We start from the raw sequence: 19,018 nt of genomic DNA on the forward strand, positions 1-19,018 counted from the left end.
ACTGCAGTAGCGCTGCTGTCGGCACTGCGCATGCGCAGTGCCCACAGCCTGTGTTGGCAAAAGCGGGTTTGTTTGTAAACAGTGTGCTGATAGATAGAAACAAGCGTGCCCGTCAGCGAGTAGTATCGTTTGTAGTAATTAGTATTCGTTCTTTCAAGCGTTTCTCAGCCAGTTCACAGACTCTGTAACCACATGATTCGGTTTTGAACTTTTGTTGACCCGCTTGACTGGTTCCGATAGGCCGTAGCGCGATATGAAAGTAGCCCTTTACCGTCCCCAGGGTTTGGTCTGGTACGTCGGCCAGACGCAATCGAGTGGTCGTGGACTTGCGTTGGTCGGCGCCAGCGACCGCTGTGGCGGTTAGGCTTATCTCGGTGCCAGGGGCGAGGTTGGAGTCCCGCTTCAAGAGCAGGGGAACCGTGAACCTCAACTGAAATGGAGAGAACGCAGTGTGGAGCGGTGGAAACATCGCACCGCTGCGTACATCTATTTTGTTGCGTCTACGTTTATTTTTGCTTCTTAGGTTCGTAGACCTTACTTCATTCGTGGGGAGGTCTAGAAATATGACGGTAATAAATCTAGGTTGATAATAAACGAGTTTAATTTTTTACTGGAGTTCGGAAAATAAATTTTGGTTCTGTTTAAATCTAATGTTACGAACTTTTCATTTGTGTGCAATTGTAATCGCTGCACCTGTGAATTCGACTCTTTCATAACAATATTTTTTTTACGTCCAATGATACTTGCGTTGAGGGTAAATGTAATTTGTGACTATACATCAGTATAATGCTGATCTTCACCAATGTTTAGAAAACTATTACGAGAATTTTACAACAATAATTTGTCTGAATGCCCCAGAACCTTAATTTTATTTCGCAAGCGATTCCGAGCTGTACTTGTAACCGATGTTTTTTCGGGTATCAAATTAGGAGTACAGAGCGTCCTACTTCTTTTATCTTCGATCGAAATACACAAAAAGTGAAACACTGACAAAACATTTGAGAAACTTGACAACTCACCATATTTTCTTCTGGAGTCTTTCGCTCGATATATGAGTTACAGATCAAGTGCATGTCGTAGTGTCCGAAAGTCCTTTGCCTGTTAAAAACAAAACAACGAAAATTCGAGAGATTTGAAAACCAGCGGGCAGAAAATAATTCGAATGATGGTATTAGTTATAATAATTTTTACACAAGCACACTTTTCTTATTCTATAACAAAATATTTAGTATTCCTCGTCTCGTAACCTGTATAAGGAATTTGCGTTTTTTATTTGCTATTATCTTACGTTGCAAGGATTAGTTGAAAATAGCCCAATAAGTACAAACGCTCGTGTCTGGCCAAAGAGTAACATTGGCTGTTCAGCTCAAATATTTACGCCCCTCGAAGTCGAACCGAACACGCAAATCATGCAATCATAATAAATAAAAAAAATCTTAAAAAAAAATATTGAGCTCATCGCCAGTTATGAGGATTCTAAGAAAATCTAAGGTCCTAATATAATAACTCTCGTAGAAGAATACAGCTGCAGGAGCAAAAATACACGAGGCGGCGAGGACGTGCGGAATTAACAGACCTGCCGAAAAGCATGATAAGTCTACTCACACCGGCTCTCATTCAATTACAACGTACAAAAGTGATGCGTAAGATATCTATAAGCATAATCAACTTTTTTTCCTTCCTTTTATCTCGCAGCGTGACTTCACTAACCAGTGCTCGCGACTGACATACATCAAATGCAAAACACTCGATGTCAATCGAGATTTTTTATCCATCTTTCAAGCGGCGGCTACATACCTGAGCTGCATTATCGTAACATCAACGGTCATTAAGCAGTTTTAGCATAGCGTTGCCGTACAGAGCGGCATTGCTACCCGAAGCTCGCGCTGCACCTTCCAAGCATGCTCTTCAGCGCGCGCAGGAAGCGTTGCCGCGCCTACGACCCTGCGGTAACGCTATGCTAAAACTGCTGCTGATTTCACACCTTCTGCGTCACACGTCCCGCCCCACAGATTTTTTTTTCTCGGCAAGAACAAGTTGGAGTGACCACCAGCATTGTGCGACGACGTCACGTGCAAGCCACGACACAGAAAAAAAAAAAAAACGTTCCACGGCAGTCCACGTACCCAGCCTCCGTGAGCGCCTTGCTCCATTGGCTGGGCTTTGCGCACGGATAGTTCTGGCCTAGGTGAGAGATGCCCTCCTCGCACAACTCGAAGTCCTGTAAGGAGGCGGCGCCGTCGTCCAGCGCCAGGTCGAAGCTGACCGCGGACGCGCTGAAGGGCTCCAGTTCCAGGAACAGCGTCATCAGGGCCATCGCTCCGGGAGCTAGGCTGCTCAGCTGGGACTCGTGCGGTCCCACGAGCATCTGGCGGGGCGGCTGGGCAAGCTGGGGTCGCCGAGAAAAAAACACAGAAGCCGCAATCAAAACAGGATATACTCAAAACCGGGGTTTGACCCGATGCTAAAGGAGGTACTCTTAAATAAGTCAGCGAGATCACTTTCTTGCAGAACACGAAACAAGGAATCATGGTGAACAACACCAGGAACTCAAGGAATGACAAAGCTCAGAATATATCTAGAGCATGCCGTTTCGCTTAATCATTCTCCCAACGCACATTTTATTTTTCAGATTTAATCATATTTGAGTCACGTGGTTCGCCATTGGCTGGGGTACTTCTATTGTTCGCCGCGTTGGCTGTCTCCCCTTTCTGCAGAAAAGTGAACTCGCAGACGTTTTCCTAGAGTGTGCCCAATCGTCACGGCAACTTACGAATCGCATCATACACTCCGAAGTTCCCGAATTTACACTGCCCCGCGATGTAATCCCAGTGCGCATTATTGGTATTTCTTTAATAATCTCAGCCAATGAGACGAGAGAGCGGTTTCGCGCTCCAATGGCGATATCTCAATGGCGGCAATACGACGTCCACGCCTCTTTCCAATGAAACCGCATTTTCACTGGAGCATGATATAATCGTCCTTCTGTTTGGCTGCGCTGAAGAGACGGAGACCAGTGATTGGTGTTCATGGTGCTTCGCGGTGCAGTATAAACTCAGGGACATCTAAGAGAGCAGCGAATAATGAGACAAAAAAGCGGTTTGGATATGGGATCTGCAGAGACAAGATGAGCCTGCTAAACATAATTATAATTGCTTTTGTGCAGATCGCTTTTTCGAGCCTCTTCAATCACTTGGTGTGCGCAGTATCAGGAGTCAACCCTCCCATCTACTGGTCTCAGCGCCGCCCCAATTTAGCGGATCAGGTTGTATTGAATTGTTGCTTCTCTCTTGGTTTAACGATTCCCTCCAACCTCTCACAGGTTGATATTATAGCACGTGGGTTAACGTAACTTTGAAGAAGAAAGCATAGCTTACTCGAACTGAATACCTGTACAAGGTAAACTATCATCAACACGTAGATATGGATTCTTTTATGGCGCTGCATAAGCCCAACCTGCATAAGCATAAAACACTCGCGAATAATAAATTACAAAAAATGGAACCTCATCTCCGGTGAATCTGTTGACGAGCAGTGTGGTGACGTTTCAGTTCTGCCAGAGTGGACTGGAGTAAGGAAAGGTGTGCCGGAATTGAAACGATCCACGCTGCACAAAAAGGCCGGGTCAAGCAGCAACTTTACATGAACTATATTCAATCGTATTATGTTAAGTTAAATTATAAGGCTGATGACCAAATACGTGTAGCCTCAGGTATAAAATGAAAAAAAAAATAGTACCTTTCCAGCCTTGCTGATTTCACTTATCTACAGGTCTCTTACCCGTAGAAAAGTAGTGCATGGTACACGACAATACAACGTTGCACGAAACACAGAAGTAGAACCTATAAAAAGGAGACGTTGTTAAGCAAGAATTGTCGCAGATGACTTCTGCAGTGTTTTATACCTATTGCCGAGTACAAACTCATCCGCCCATAAATTGGATCCTCGGAAGCGAACTCCTGTCAGCCGAAGTGTGAGCCAGTACAAGTCTAATGCCTCATTCACCACTAGCGGTTGCCTAAAGATTCAGTGCACTGTCAAGCGTAGTTGATGATGAAAACGAGCGGATCCGCTTCGCGGTTTCGATTCGAACACCGGTGTGAGTGCAGCCTAATACACACTCACCGCGCTCTCTGGCGATCCCGCCTTGGGCGTCGAACTGGCCACGGGCACGATGAGGCTCTCTTCAAAAGTTCCCTTGGAGCCGTATGAGATGCGGCACTTGAGGGCCTTGTTCTTGGTGGCCGTCTCTTTCACCTTGATCATCACCGAGAACACCACGGTGTTGGGGTCCAGGTCCTTCACCGCTCTCATCGGGTACGTTCCTGCGTCCGTCAACGGAACTTGTACAGTGACGGCTGCATTCTTGAGGTAGGCCGCACACACACGATGAGATGGCCTTTCCTATGGTCATCGACAGTCTAAGAAACACACGGCGTGTCGAGACCCGGGAATCTTCTTGTCGCTCCGCGGCCAACGAAGTTGCGGTATCAGCCGATAGTAACCCAGAAGGACGAATCACAGAGAAAAACAAGCTAATAAACCACGCACATCGTTTCTCAAGCTGTCAGTGATCGTAATGTCTCGTCAAAACCTCATTGCGAGTCATCTGCATCTCAAGAAATAGACCTTGCGTACAGACGATTCCAGAGCACACGGGCGGCCAAGATTTGCTTTGCCTCGTATCAACGAGAAGTTGAGACACTTAAAACTGCGGATCGAGAACCCAGGCAATGCTCGCACGTTGGTGACCATAACAACGTGGTCTCGAGAAAGGCGATAATTTCTCAAGAGACCGCCATTATAAAAGAAAAGAGAACGAAATAGATGGGAAACAAAGCGAGAAGTCAAGTAACGACTGCGATCATCCAGAGGTGGTTAATACATACACATAAGATATTCCAAGCGAGGAAAAAAAAAAGCATTCGTGAAGGATCTTTTTTTTTTTTTTTGGTTTTGAAGGAACTGTCTTGCGTTGTCATTTAGGTATATGGCAATCAGTAAAATATTTATGGGCTACTATTTTGCTGACTTACAATATGCTTACATAGGTTGCATATTGCATGCATATATTTTATATAGGTTGGAACTAACGAAGATTTATATCACGGTGAAGAACAGATCGCCAGAACTATCTCTTGGCTTAACTTCATTTTGGTGATAACTTCTAATAAATCCAGTAGGCCTTTCTGCGACAACACCAAAATCACTTATTTACTTAAAATTTACGCAATAAAATATGTGGCACAGTGGAAAACGCTGCACTAAATTTCTGCACCGCGCGTCCTAAAATGTACCTAATGCAAAATCGGCAGCTACCATGAAGGAATTCGACCGTCTATCGGGGCACGTTCTTAGAAACAAAAACTCTTTCGTGGTTCTGGATCGCTGCTCTATTATGAAAGGAGCAAATGATTTTCTATACATTGACAAGAAATTGATGTGAATTTCCGTACCTTTTGAACGCTGCTAATTTGCTCCTTTTATTTGATCGGCTACGTTTTTCTCATCAAAGTGGGACGTTTAGCAAAAAAGCTTACTGTATTTTTTCTATTTTTTAGCACTGAATGTGTTTTAAGGCTCGATTTCAAGCGAAGACGTTTTCACGCATAACTAAAACATAATGAAGCATACATATTCTATAGCAGGAAATGCATAAGCATATAAACGGCATACTTAGTCGTAATACTCACAGTTTATCATCTTAGGCCTTTATTGTAATCGTAATTAGCTCAACCTATTTAGCGACACAGAGGTTATCAAACTGCCGACTGGTTCAAGGGAGCCTGCGGTAGCATACGACCGTCGTGGCGCGCAGCTGGCTTCCGAATGAGGACACGTAGCTCCCCACATAATCTCTCGGCGTTGCGGGTCCGAAATTAATTAAGTCTCGTCTCGACTGATAAGTCTTGTCTTGCGCGCACAAGTGTGTCATGTATGCAACAAATCCAAAAAACCACCCGTAACCAGACATAACAAATCATAGCGCATGCCTTAACGCGCATGTAAGATACATTCTGTTTATCAGAATGACTGAGGCAATTTTTCTTAGATGGAAATAGAGTAATATCGCTCGAAGATTAGGTAGTCCTTCCGAGTCGCCTCACCGACGTTCCCGAGGGCCTGCAGGGCCAGCGAGGCCCGTTTGTTGCCGTCGTTGGGGTCATCGTGGAGCGTGTAGGTGGCCGGCGTGCTGGGGTCCAGGCAGGGCAGGCTGTCCCCGACCGACTTGACCTTGAGCACGCAGACGCTGATGTCGGAGCTGGCCGTGGCCACCTCGACCAGGTAGAGGCCCATGGTGCGCGGAGGCGTCTTGAGGACCAGCTCGAACTCGGACACCATGCCCGGCACGATGGGCTCGGTCCAGAGCGGCAGGGTGAACGCGTAGATGGGATTGTTCTGCGTCGGCGTTCGTAAAGAATAAAAAAGGCTAATGTAATGAGCATCTTTACTGAGGCTTTCCAACGACAGCCGTTTTCGTTAGAGAACTTCTTAGAACGGTACTGGGTCGGCTGCTTTCTCTGGTATCGACAAGCGATTTCTTTCTGTTTTTTGCCAATAGTTGTTCTTTGCCATCAGTTTTACTTGAAGTTCTAATACAGAGCGTGGTTATTATAACTTGTGGCAAACGTATATTAGATGTGTTTTTTTTTATACCATTTGGACTGATGTATACATTAAATATTCAGTCATACATTCTTTTTGTAACTTAACTTTTTTAATTTTTTTTTCTAGTCGACGGCAGGATATTACGAAGACTATTTCTGTGTATTGTTAGCGTCATTTGATCATCTGACCCGGTTTCACACTTATTATGCCAACGCGTCAATGTGCCATTCCCATTCGCTTCCACTTGCTCCAACATTTTTGTGGCTTTGGCAGTGAAAGGAACAGATGCAAGGAGAATGTAATTTAAAATCATTAGTTGTTTCACACCTCCGTATACGTTTTGTGAATTGTTGCGAATTCTGACCAATTTCGTCCCTGACTGTAGTTCGAATGGGGCAGCATGGGACTTCTGCAATAACTAACGGACACAAGGGAGTTGTTGCGCACCCTGAGCAGGTCCTTGGAGGGTCCCCTGGTGGCGACGAACTTCTTCTCCTCGGAGAAGACGCTCTTGGAGGCGATGGAGAGCACGGTCGAGATGCCGTAAGGAGCCCCGTTGGCGAACTCGGCGTCGTCTTGGAGGGTGGCCACAAAATTAACGATAATCTTGCTCTCGGTGGCATTGCCCAGGGACTTGGGGATGTGCGACACGGTGCCCAGGCTCACACGGGCGGTGTCGGTGTCCATGCGGGCTGGGTTGCTACAAAGCGCAAGGAATCAACAACAATAAAAGTATGTTAGAGCGTCAAGATTGTTCAAACACGGAGCATATAGGGCCGTCAAGACAACTGGTTTTCTGAGAGTCCAGTTTTTTTTTCTGACCAGAAAAACTCTTCTAGCAAACAGCTCTATCGCTGAGACAAAAATCTAACTGGAATTATTGAGTTCAACTCAGTTGTTTCAGGTAGTCGGGATTTGGGTTGCAACAGTTATTATGACGTCCAAACCAGTTCAGCACGTAAGGTTAGCCCAACAGTCCCGTGTACATTTCCCCGTTTTAATTGTTGACCTTGTGCCTCATTGCTCACGACGAAACTACTCGCAGCCTCACTTGAGACAGTCTCAACAGAAACGTTACTAGGACTGCTGCATAGCTCGAGATATGGCCTGCTTTAGGGTGCTATGTACATGCGTATTGAAATCCCGATGCCAAAATATTGAATCGTGTTAATACCTACCTTTTCTTAGCCTTACTAATGACCTTATGTATTGCATAGGATTAAAAAGCAAAGGACAAAATCTGCTTTACGTAGAGCTCGCCGAGACCCCCCCCCCCCCCCCCCCCCGCCCTTCCACCCCCCCGACCCCTTTCCACCATGATGGCCAAAGATAGCGGAATACCAACTGAACAAACATACTACGAACGCAAATTGAGTACATGATTATACCCAATAATAACAACAATGCCATCCAGCAATGCCACTCAACATATAAATGAGAAACGTAGAAATAAAAAAAAAATCAATGTATTTTGCATATTTGTAAATCCGAGACTGGGGATACGGACAAGGGACAAACACAGAACGTATCCCCAGTCTCGGGTGTACAACTATGCTTAATTCACACCAACTAGCTTGCACCCTCACCATTGTTTCATCAATGTATTGTACTGTCTCACACCAGAGTATGGCTCCCGGTTTCATTTCTATAGCGGGTTGGCCGTCGTGTTGCCAATCACATGGTTCTTACATTTTACCATAGGAGACGCCGTCGACGTTGATGGCGTCCAGGACCGACTGCATGCAAGGCATGCCGCGTCCCACGAACGACACCCTCGCCCGGCAGATGTGCAGGCCGGGCAGAGTCGGGTTGTTCTGTCCAGCCACCTCGAGCGTGACGTTGGTGTGCGTGGCGCCGGGCGGCATGGCGAGCACCACGTCCAGAGCCATGGAACCGCCAATGTAGAGCTCCCGCCAGCCCACAGCATCGAGGATCTTCACGTCCGGGTTGTACATGTAGCGCTGTGGGGCACAACAAGAACGGACAGGCAGAAGTAATCGCTGTGACTTACTTCATCGAAGAAGCAACGTCGCGATGTTTCAAACAAAAATTAACAGGACTTTTCTTCTTTTTATTTTTTGCGTTTTATAGTTCGACAATTTAAGAAATACAGGACTGGTCTTGTTGATCAAGCTTCTTGCTTTGTGATTTTATTTCTTTATACTCTTATCACCTAATGGCGCCGTCGCATTTGGCTGCAAACCACGTCCTCCGTTTTTTTTTTTTTTTTACTTGTCAGTGATATTGCTGCTGTGAACTTGCCTCCCGCTCGTCCGATTGGGGAATAAATCTTAATTTCTTCACGTGGTGCAGTAGGACCGTTCTGAAGACAACACATATCGTATTGCACCTAACCTACCTCTTTATTAAGCTTGAAAGCATAATCTTTTATAAAGCTGAGTTTGAAGACCTTCGTGTCGCTGAGTATAATTAACTTAACATTAGCGAGTATAAATAAAACAAAGAAACACGGCTACGCTTTTTAATCCCAGGACCTGATGTAGTACGCCAAATTCACGCCTTTGAGGATAAGTACATGGTTCCGCGTAGGTGTTCTGATATCGTAGACGTTGATTGGTACATACGGGGGGAATTTTGCTATGTACAGTTAAATTCATTTTTTCCCCTTTATTCTGGAGAGTCCACGCAGTTGCACTGTATTCTTGTAATGACAGCTGTAAGGTGTGGTACTTTGTGACGCCTTCTAGCATTCGGAGGCAGGTGGCAAGCTAAAATCCAGGAGCAACAATAGTGATACAGGGCCTAGTCGGTATTATGTACCTTCATTCGCACGACTTCGCGCCTGATCTTCTCATGCTTAGTTCTATAAGAGGCTGCATTAGAGTCGCTGAGTCGTTGACGACAGTTTAGGAACAGTCGGCGTTGTACGCACCTTGGGCTCGAGAGTGAGAGCCTCAAAGGGCACAAGAAGCCCTTCGTCGCCCTTTCCCACTTTGAGCTTGACGGGAAACAGGTTGCCTTCCTTCATGTTTGCTTCCACGGTGAAGTCCAGATACACGAAGACTTCCAGGACCAGAGTGTTGTCCATGCCGATGCCCGGTTGGCGCTGCAACAAAGTAGTTTATGTTTCAGACAGTCCTATGCTGGCCTCTCTTACCCTCTAAGCACAGAAAGGCTCAGTCTGCGAGATATAAAGGTTTTATGACGCCTACAAGTAACCTAGACACTAATAATATGGCACACGTTATCATCAAGAGAATTATACATCTCGGTGCATGATCTCTGCAATATACTACCATGGTACTACCATTGTGACTAAATGTTTAGGTAACAGCGTACTCGCAGTAATGTCTAAGCGTAGTTACGCGTGTTGCGGCAGCTACCTTTTGTTTCTTCCTTTGTATTTCTGATTCTGTAGATACGTATCTATCGGGAGCTAGAATTCAAACGGCTGCGATTAGCGAAGATTGGAATCTTTAGAAGAACCGGTTTAGCAGCGGCCCAATACTGTGATTCGCTTTCGCACTTCTGGCGCGGCATACCAAATTGCTTTAAATTTAAATATCTAAAAAACCCACAAAAATTTTGCAGCGCTGCTGCATGCCAAAATTATCCATGCCGCCAGTCACATGCGCGTAGCTCGGATAAATCTGAGCCTTGCATGACGAATAGAAAGTTAGAAGCTACGGAAATAAAATTCGCTTCTTTTTTCAACTTCCCTTCGTGGAAGAATTTCGCATGCTTCGAGTTTTGTCCATGAACCGTCTTCCTCTCGTGCTTTTCTTTTTTTAAATCACACTTATTTATAGCATATTGGAAGTAGCAGGTTCATGGTACCAGAGAGCGACATTGGGTGTGCCGACCTGCTGCGAGACGAAGACCCTCCCGAGGTCGACGACGTAGTAGCCGTCCTCGACGACCGCCTCGGCCGAAGAGATGTTCACCCAGGGCAGGTTGAAGCCGCTCGCCTCCAGGTCAAAGCGAGCCGAGCAGAGCTGGGCGGGGTTCTCCGGGTCCATCTCGGACATGAGCCGGATGGCCGTGAAGCCGCCGGGGGTCACGTTCAGGTGCACCGTGTACTTGAGCAGGCTGCCCACCGTCGCCTTGGACAGGTCGGTCATTGACTGCACGTCTTCCACGTTGTTGGTCTGCGCGCGACGATCGCACACAGGACGCCGACTGTGGATTTCGGGACGCCCCAAGGCGCGTATCACAGCTGCATTGACTAGGTAATATACTCATAATAGTTGGCATACCAAATTATCGAACGAGCTCCAGGTCTCAATCCTCAGGGTTATAATGTATGCAGGGTGTTTTGGAGTGAGTTCAGGATTTTTTGTAAGGGAAACTTGCGTTAAGGTTATTCTAGCCCTGGGGCCAAGTTGATGGTCATGACGGTCATTAAGAAAGAGGTAAGATCGGTTAACTAATTTGCTAATTAACTATAACAATTTATTTCACTTCTATTGTTTTAGGGCATGTGTTGGAACATTTGACGCCCTACTTCATTATGGTCTAGCCTTGCCGTGAAATTGATGGAATGAATGCGTAGTTGGTGCCATGGGACGAGAACTGTCACCCTTGTACATGGCTTCAGACCGAAACTAAGTGGGCAAAGGGCGCCCGTGACGTCAATCTCTCAGTCTTCCGGATGCTCCCCAAATAAAGCCGGCCGGGATAGCACAGGGGGATCGACATCGCTGACGCTTCTTTACTTGAAAGATTACGCACTTCACGGAAAAGCACGTATCCCGGCGTTGATTATGCAACGTCGGGAAAATAACAGGCAAACATAAAAACGAGAGTTAGAGAGCTTAATGTCATTGCCTTGATATATACTGTTTACATACAGAATCACGTGCACAGCGTTTAAATGATTGGTGGCTGACATATCCCACTCACCGGCTCGTCTGGATTGCTCGCCGTCAGGTTCACGTAGTGCGTCTCCTTGTATAAGACCTTGTTCGCCACGCTGATCTGAATGGTGTACGATTTAGTTTCTCCGATGTACTCCGGCTTGTTGAGGGCAAAAAGAGCATAGGTGAAGCTGATTTTGTTGTCGTCGTTCCTTGGCTTTTGGTATATAGAGCCTGAAATGAGAATGCCGGAGCATAAAGGCCGGTTCTCACATGCAGCGAAGCGCCGATGTAGCGCTGTTCACATGTCGGCAGCTACTTATCGTATGCCATGAGCAACAGTTTTGACGGCGCGATACAAAGCTTGTGAACGCTCCCGTCAGCACACGCTTAGTGCGAGGTCAGCGTTATGCTTGTAGCGCTCCGCTGCATGTGTGAACAGGCCTTAAGACTCTACGAAACGTTCTTGCTCGGGCTGGTCTTAATGACAGGCGACGCCATGATGCCACATAACAAAATTGAAAATTGTCACGTGACCTGACGTCGTGACCTGACGTTGTGACGTGAAGTCACAACGTCACAACACGTGCGTCACAAGATTTCCGTTATATTGAGCGAAGAAATATCTCCGTTAAATTCCGGTAGAAAGTGGTCTTTATTGAAAAATAAAACCTAAAATACTATCGCACATTTATTGCATTTGGCGGAAATTCGAAGCAAAGAGTTTTTTTATATGCTTGTCTTCGTTTACTTTTCGGGCTTGGAGCTTTTACTACGCTCAATTTCAGCATAAGTGTACAAACGGCGAAAGTTACTACCACGGTGAGCCAATAAGAGCGTCGAGGTCAAGTACGTGATGACCAGCGCTGGAGTTTGAAGTAGGCGCATGTGAACTCCAGAAGTGTAGACACTCGCATGCCTCTTGGTACCTTAAAAATCGGCGATCACAACCGACACATACTGCGGCCACCAGAAAGGTCGTGGTGCAGGAAACGGGTCCCTAGGGATATGTCCGCCGCTCATGAGTTCATTTTGTTGTGCGTCGAATTGTCGCAGCGGGATGTTTCTATTTTCATAAAACTGCATAATCCTAGTTTACTGCGTGTTTAGTTTTATAGGCATAAAAGAACCTATGCACCTGTGCTGGTGATGAGGCCCATGTCCATGTTGGCCGCGGTGAAGGTATTTTTGGTAGCTGATGCGGTGAGGACGCCCTTGTAGTGGTACACATCATTGGGCACGGCACGGTAGTTATCGCCGAAGCCTGAAACAAGCGAGAAAGCAATAGATCCGGCGTTTGTAATACGCCTACAACTTCTCGAGCCAAACTAGAAGAAATACTGTGCAGTACTTTGACCATACCTGACATAAATCATATCGTACGCACTTGGAATAGGTTGCTGCGCCGGTAAATATAAATCATCGGGGGTCACGTGGTCACGGTAAGGGGCGTTGCGTCACGAGACGTGACCCTAACGTACCACCAGAAAGTCCTCTGACGTCACTAATGGGAAGTTACATCTCATCCGTGGCCTTGCATTGAATTGGTGCATAACTATATGGCAGGGATGGGCAGTATTTCAAATACTTTGTGTATTTTGCACTAGTATTTATTTACAAATTGGGTAATGTATTTCACGTCTGTATTTAAATATTAAAACGTGGGTATTTAAAATACAATTTTAATTAAATACATAATTGTGGGCGAAAATACATCCCTCAAATTTATTGTCACGACTCATTTTGCTCATCCTAAGACTTGTCCAGAGCAGGAAGAAAACTACGTACTGCACCGAATGCAGTGTCTCTCAATCAAGCAAGAGCGTTTAGTTACTTTGTGATTACAGTGCTAGTCCAGGGCAAGGATAGTGACGAAATCGACGTTCACAGGCAGACTGGCTAAATAAGTGCCTGTGACAACTTGTGATGCTTTCCAGCCTGATTTCCATCAATATTTTTGCCTGGAACATTCTAAATGCGCGGGCCGCCCAGATTTTCGTAACTGGTTTGAATTGCAACAATAAAAAATTCTCTAGCTAGCGCTGCGCGTCTTGGTCGTCTCGGTTCTTTGTTGGTCTATACCAAAATGTAATCGACAAAAAAAGCTGCTTGAAGCTCTGTCCTTTTTTCACCTATTACGTCCAAGCTGACTACATTTCTTTGTGATTATATTTGTATTACGTTACTACAGCCTCACACACTAACTCCCGAATGTGCGATGCAAAATTAAAATGAGATATCCAGAAACCCGTTGCAGGTGCCCTGAAGTCGCTGACGCAAATTTTGAGGAATGTATTTGGAAAAGTATTTGGAGGAGACCAAATACATTTAGTTGTATTTGTATCTTGTACCTAAATGCGTTTTTGGAAACGTAATTACATTTGTAATTAAATACATTTTTGACGAAGTATTTTGTATTTGTATTTCGATACATATTTGCATGTATTTTGCCGATCCCTGCTATATGGTACCAACTCTTTGTGGGACGTTTTTGTTTGTCCCATGTGTTTATACTTTCGTTTCAATATTAACTTTTCGTAACGTTTTTTTTTCCTAACACTGTAAAATGCCTAGTCCTCGGCAATAACGCATCGTACCTTAAAATAAGAGTTGAGCCTGCTAGCCCCGGCCACTCCAAAGACAGAATAACAGGTAGCTGTCGACTGTTTATTTCCCGTTGTTCATAACACACATCGATGACTACACAAAAAGTGAATGAGTATGTACCCACTTGATTTTTTCGCGTAAGTGTACACTTACTGGACACTCCCAGGTTCCCTACGGCGATCACGTCCTCCAGGTCTGTGGGGCCGATGAGAGACACGGTGACCTTGTCGGAGCGAAGTTTCAGGAACATGTCCATTGTGAAGACACCAGCACTGTCGAGGGCAATCTCTCCCGGACCGATAACGTCCACCTCCAGCTTTTTCTCGTCTTCGTTCTGAGAAGTATCGAGAGTAGAATTCAAAGAGTGGCCCATAAAAGTGCATAAAGCCTTTGATTAAGGTAAACCCTCTTTTCTCTTCTTTTATTTGTTTTACAGGCATGAAAAATAAACCATGCCCGGTTCATTTCATTGGTCGAACGAAGAGCAAATTAAACGCATAACTAAGGTTGTTTCAAATTTCTACTCACGCATTTCTGTTCAGTCGAAGCTGGTTCACGGAGCACTATCGAATAATTAAGTTGAAATAACCACTTTGAAGTGGAGTTTGTAAAGGCATGAACGCATAAACATGCCAAAAAGTACTGTTCTAATTGTTTTTTTATTCTTTTTACGGAGCTGGTTTGGCACAATAAAGCTCGTCATTTTTGGAAGTAAAAAAGAACACCAATATCTGGAAATATGCCACTTATTACAAACGCAAAAGCTGATTTAACGTTCTTGTAGTATATATTGTGAACCTTGTAAGGAACAAGAGATACAGGAAACAGGGAGGATACATACGTTATGCCGCATATGTTGTGTACGTGCGTTAGATCTTGGTTTCTGTGAAGTGGAACGGTGCGTAAACCAATAAAACCCGGAATACAGAATACGGATTACGCCGTCGTTGGTGGATTTCTAACCTGTTCCAAACCGAAAAAAAACAACAAAAACCTTAAAGCTTGACCAGACAACATGGCGAAGAGGCAGAAGCTAGTTCGATCCCCATCCCTGCCCGTTTCCATCTGGATGAGCATCGCACCGGTGGGCGGTCGTGTCAAACCGATGGTTTTAACAGAGAAAAAAAAAATTCTCAATTCCTGGCGACTCTCGAGGTGTTAACTAGAAACGTTGTAACCTATCCAACACGAGACGCCAAATTTTGGAGGATGGTCCCTCATAAAACTAACTATGGTCTGCAAATGTTAAATTATACCACATTCACTTAACAGCTTTGTTAGTCAGGACATTCAAGTGGACTCGCTTACCATGAATGAGCTTCGAAATTACTAGTAACCGCACAGTGTAAATAGGTTTGTATGCTGATGTGTTCTGCCAGGTCTGTTTTCTGTATCAGCTACTTTTGTTTGTTTGTTTGTTTGAGCTGCTCTGTTCTGCCAATGTAGGGGGCCGGGGACCCGTCAAGCTGTCTTCACAGCTTTTTCCCCCGGCCTCCCGTTCATCAAGTAATGGAAAAATAAAGATTTATTATCATTATTATTACTACAACTGCTTCTTCTACTACTACTACTACTACTGTGTGGTGCGCGTTAAAAAAAACAAAAACAAAACACAGGTTAGCGGGTGTACCGCACTGGCTAAACTGCTCCTCTACAGGTGAGAGGCATGTCGCCCGTTGAGGCAGACTAAGTTCAGGTTGTATAAACATACACACACCAATTTACTTTATTACCGAAAGGCAGTATGCTGAGCGCGTTGTGAGACGATGCAAGAAACCCGTGCGGTGACTGGAGGGCGAGCTAGGTGGTATTGCATGAATCCTCTAATGATGGCGTGGGAGGAGAAAATGTGCACGCCATATCTGCTGGCAGTGTTTGTGGTAACGCGTCTTGTTTTATGTAACGTATTAATTAACGGACGTTACTTTTTACAAAAGTGTAACGCGCAACGTACTTAAGTTACTTATTTAGAGTATCGGGTGACGTAGATTGTTACGTTACTCTTTACATCTTCCCATAAACTGAAAAAAAAAATTTTTTTTGTATTTTGACGCCAAGTCATATGACTTCCTGCACTGATACCCCACACCTTCAAACGAAGGACCGTAAAAAAAAAAAGTAATTATGTTAAGTTTCCTCATTGGCATATTGCTTCTTGAAATATTGCGCTTATGCGTACCTGTAACGTAAAAACAAAGAGTAAAACGTTCTAATTCATAGATAGAAGGTAACGCAACAGCAACATGCTTTACTTATTATCAATAAATGTAAATAACGAGTTCCTTCTATTTTGAGATGACGTGCAGGTCGGAAATGCGTTCTATTTATTTGCCAGTAACGAATAACGTATTTCGTTACACTTTTTGCGAGAACGCCTACAACACTGTCTACTGGGAGGTGTTGATAAACGCCACTCACTGCCTTGGGCGGCGAGATGGTGACTTCGGTCTGCCCGACCCAGACGTAAGTCTCGAAGTCGAACTCGGCGCCGACGGTCACGTAGTGGGTCTTGGAGCTCGATCGAGTCCGGACTGCGGTCACGGAAAACCGGACCAGAATGACGCGGCTCGTGTCCGGGTTGACGATGTTGCCGAACTCGATGACCACGCGGTCGTACTGGAAAGGCAGAAGACGTGCGTGACCACAGCGAGTCTACAGAAATGGACGTTCTGAGCTTCGTCTGTTCTGCATAAGTTGAGAGTCGTCACGGACTTTTTATACACTTTTCAAAATGGCATCTTAGTACGCGGGGCAAACGCAACCTGATTTTTCTTAATGCTGGTCACGTAACAACGTGATTTTATATTTTGAGTCTTAACACCTAGCAATATTTAAAAAAACAAAAACAGAGAGAAACGCTTTAAAATATTATGGGGGGGGGGGGGGGGGGAGGATATTTTTTAGACAAAAACCTTTTACGAGAAAAAGGGGTCAGAGGTAAAAGATTAATCTTATTTGAGATAACGTCATCGGCCGGAGCTGACATCAGGGCGTTATTTTAACCTGATAAAAAATGAATAAATTAAAATTGAACGCCCAACTGCCTTAATTTTAATTGTATAAAGACAATTTCCGAGTACATGATTGTAGCCCATTGTAAAAATATGTAAGAAAAGTTACTATGTTTTAAATATTTAAACCTAATGTCACGTAACGTTGGAGTGAAATAATCCTTCCGATATTTTATGTAATGAATAAGAAATTTTCCTGCCGCACATGTTGTTTTAATTAAACCAATATATATAAAACCAGCTGAAGCTGGCGATGATCAATCTAAGTGAATAAACAAACAAGGGTGAGATCAGTCATGGCAGAACTTGCATATTTATGCGACCCATGCTCAATTTACTCTCTTTACACTGAGCGTATATACGAGAAAGTACTAACATTGAAACACTCATATTACTTATTGAACGAAGAGCGTGTTGGTGCGGGACAAGATTGAAGAAAGAATGAACATGTAGATTTAAGAGGATACAACCACACCTTTTAAAATTAAAGATATGGTTCCTTCGTCTTCATCCTACATGTTAATAGTGATATCATTTATAACTAATTTTTTATATGTAGTGGAATATTTATTTTATACAGCTCATCTCAATTCATCAAAGCTCCATGCGTTTATTGTGTGCACAATCAATTCAGCGTTTGTTGTCTTTACAGTCAAAGCAATGTCTAGCTTAATGGCACCCAATCTAGTATTCGCTGTCTTTACAGACAAAGCTATTCTTACCAAAGATAAGTGGTGAACGCAGTGTCCTTTTTCCCAGGAGGACATTACTCACGACATTCTTGACCCCGTCGCTGAGCATCATTTTCGGCACAGGCTCGCCCACGCTGAAGGTCATCTCGGGCGGCAGCTCGGTCTTGACGTTGAAGATGGCCAGCGGAGGAACGTAGTTCTCAGCGATCACGTCCTTGGTGAACATGTCCACCAGAAGGTCCAGTCTCTCGGTCGGAGGCACCGTGATGGTGAGCTCGTACTCGAGGACTCGACCGAGCTCCATGGAGCTCGGATCTCCGCTCACAATGGTCAGCTTGAAATCCGTCTTGTAATTCTCCGAGTCTGTCGACGCCGGCGGAGCCTGCTCCAGAGCCGGTTGGGCGTGTACCAAGCGACTTCGCTAAAGCCTCTCGACACAAGAATCGACCGGCTCAGGTATCTCGTGAAAGGCGATGAAGATGCGATAGGACTAATACGCAGTTCCTACCCGCACTACGCAGCGGAGGGGGAAGGGGAGAAGGAAGTGTTAGCATACCGCTGCCCCCTACCCCCTTCCGCGCGGTACAACGCCATTGGTCAGAACCGCGATGACGTCAAACCAACAGTTGCGTTCCCCTGCTGACACTCTTTCCCATCGCCTTGCTACGGTGCGACCAGCGCCAACACGAGCAAGCAAAAACAGTAAAAACTTCTCGTAAAAAAAAAAACAATAAAAAACCTGGATTTGGAATTGGAATTACAGGAACTGAAAGAATATCTGCCATGTCAAACAATCAACTTTCTGTGACAATGCAGCCAGTGCTGTAGGAGAGGGTGCGCCCGCTGCTTTGACTGCGCCTTTCTTTTTTTCTGATGGTCACAGAAAGCTGTCCCCGAGTGTGGAACACGCCGTCGCGAAGATAATCGACACAGCACGACGAGCATCGTTTGATCGTTCTCGTCTTTGTGGCTCTTTAGTATGGGACTATGAGCCGTCTTGAGCTTCACCCAAAAGACATTCGTTCTCTTTCTAAAACTGTTAGCACAGAGTTCATTCTTAAAGGTCGACCTACAAAACCATTTTCCGGAGGGTGGGAAAATCCTTCCCGCCATCCTTCCCCTTTCTCCTGTCCCACTGCTATATTGGCGGCGGTGGGTTCCTTCTGTCGCTATATCTTGAGGCTGGATGAGCTAGGCGCTTATCCAGCCCCAAGATTCAGCGACAAAAGAAACCCACGGCCGTCAATACAGCACTGGGAGAGGAGAAATCGGAAGGGTAACG

The 19,018-nt window shown here is 45.1% G+C and overlaps 1 protein-coding gene across 1 annotated transcript in view; it reads right to left on the reverse strand.

Annotated features, from left to right (window-relative positions):
- The window catches only part of LOC8042104, a 65,764-nt gene that overhangs the window by 32,435 nt on the left and 14,311 nt on the right, over positions 1-19,018 (reverse strand). Inside the window, exons 6-19 of the mRNA XM_029989981.4 lie at positions 17,819-18,118; positions 16,452-16,649; positions 14,187-14,367; positions 12,565-12,690; positions 11,473-11,660; positions 10,434-10,718; positions 9,503-9,676; positions 8,299-8,570; positions 7,057-7,309; positions 6,108-6,399; positions 4,126-4,325; positions 2,127-2,389; positions 1,020-1,098; positions 272-430 (exon numbers count right to left, since the gene is read on the reverse strand). Coding sequence (XP_029845841.2) covers positions 272-430; positions 1,020-1,098; positions 2,127-2,389; positions 4,126-4,325; positions 6,108-6,399; positions 7,057-7,309; positions 8,299-8,570; positions 9,503-9,676; positions 10,434-10,718; positions 11,473-11,660; positions 12,565-12,690; positions 14,187-14,367; positions 16,452-16,649; positions 17,819-18,118 — 2,970 coding nt within the window. The remainder of the gene's footprint in view (positions 1-271; positions 431-1,019; positions 1,099-2,126; positions 2,390-4,125; positions 4,326-6,107; positions 6,400-7,056; positions 7,310-8,298; positions 8,571-9,502; positions 9,677-10,433; positions 10,719-11,472; positions 11,661-12,564; positions 12,691-14,186; positions 14,368-16,451; positions 16,650-17,818; positions 18,119-19,018) is intronic.

This window comes from Ixodes scapularis, unplaced genomic scaffold (genome assembly GCF_016920785.2).
Source record: "Ixodes scapularis isolate PalLabHiFi unplaced genomic scaffold, ASM1692078v2 PGA_scaffold2__306_contigs__length_199485367, whole genome shotgun sequence".
Taxonomy (NCBI): domain Eukaryota; kingdom Metazoa; phylum Arthropoda; class Arachnida; order Ixodida; family Ixodidae; genus Ixodes; species Ixodes scapularis.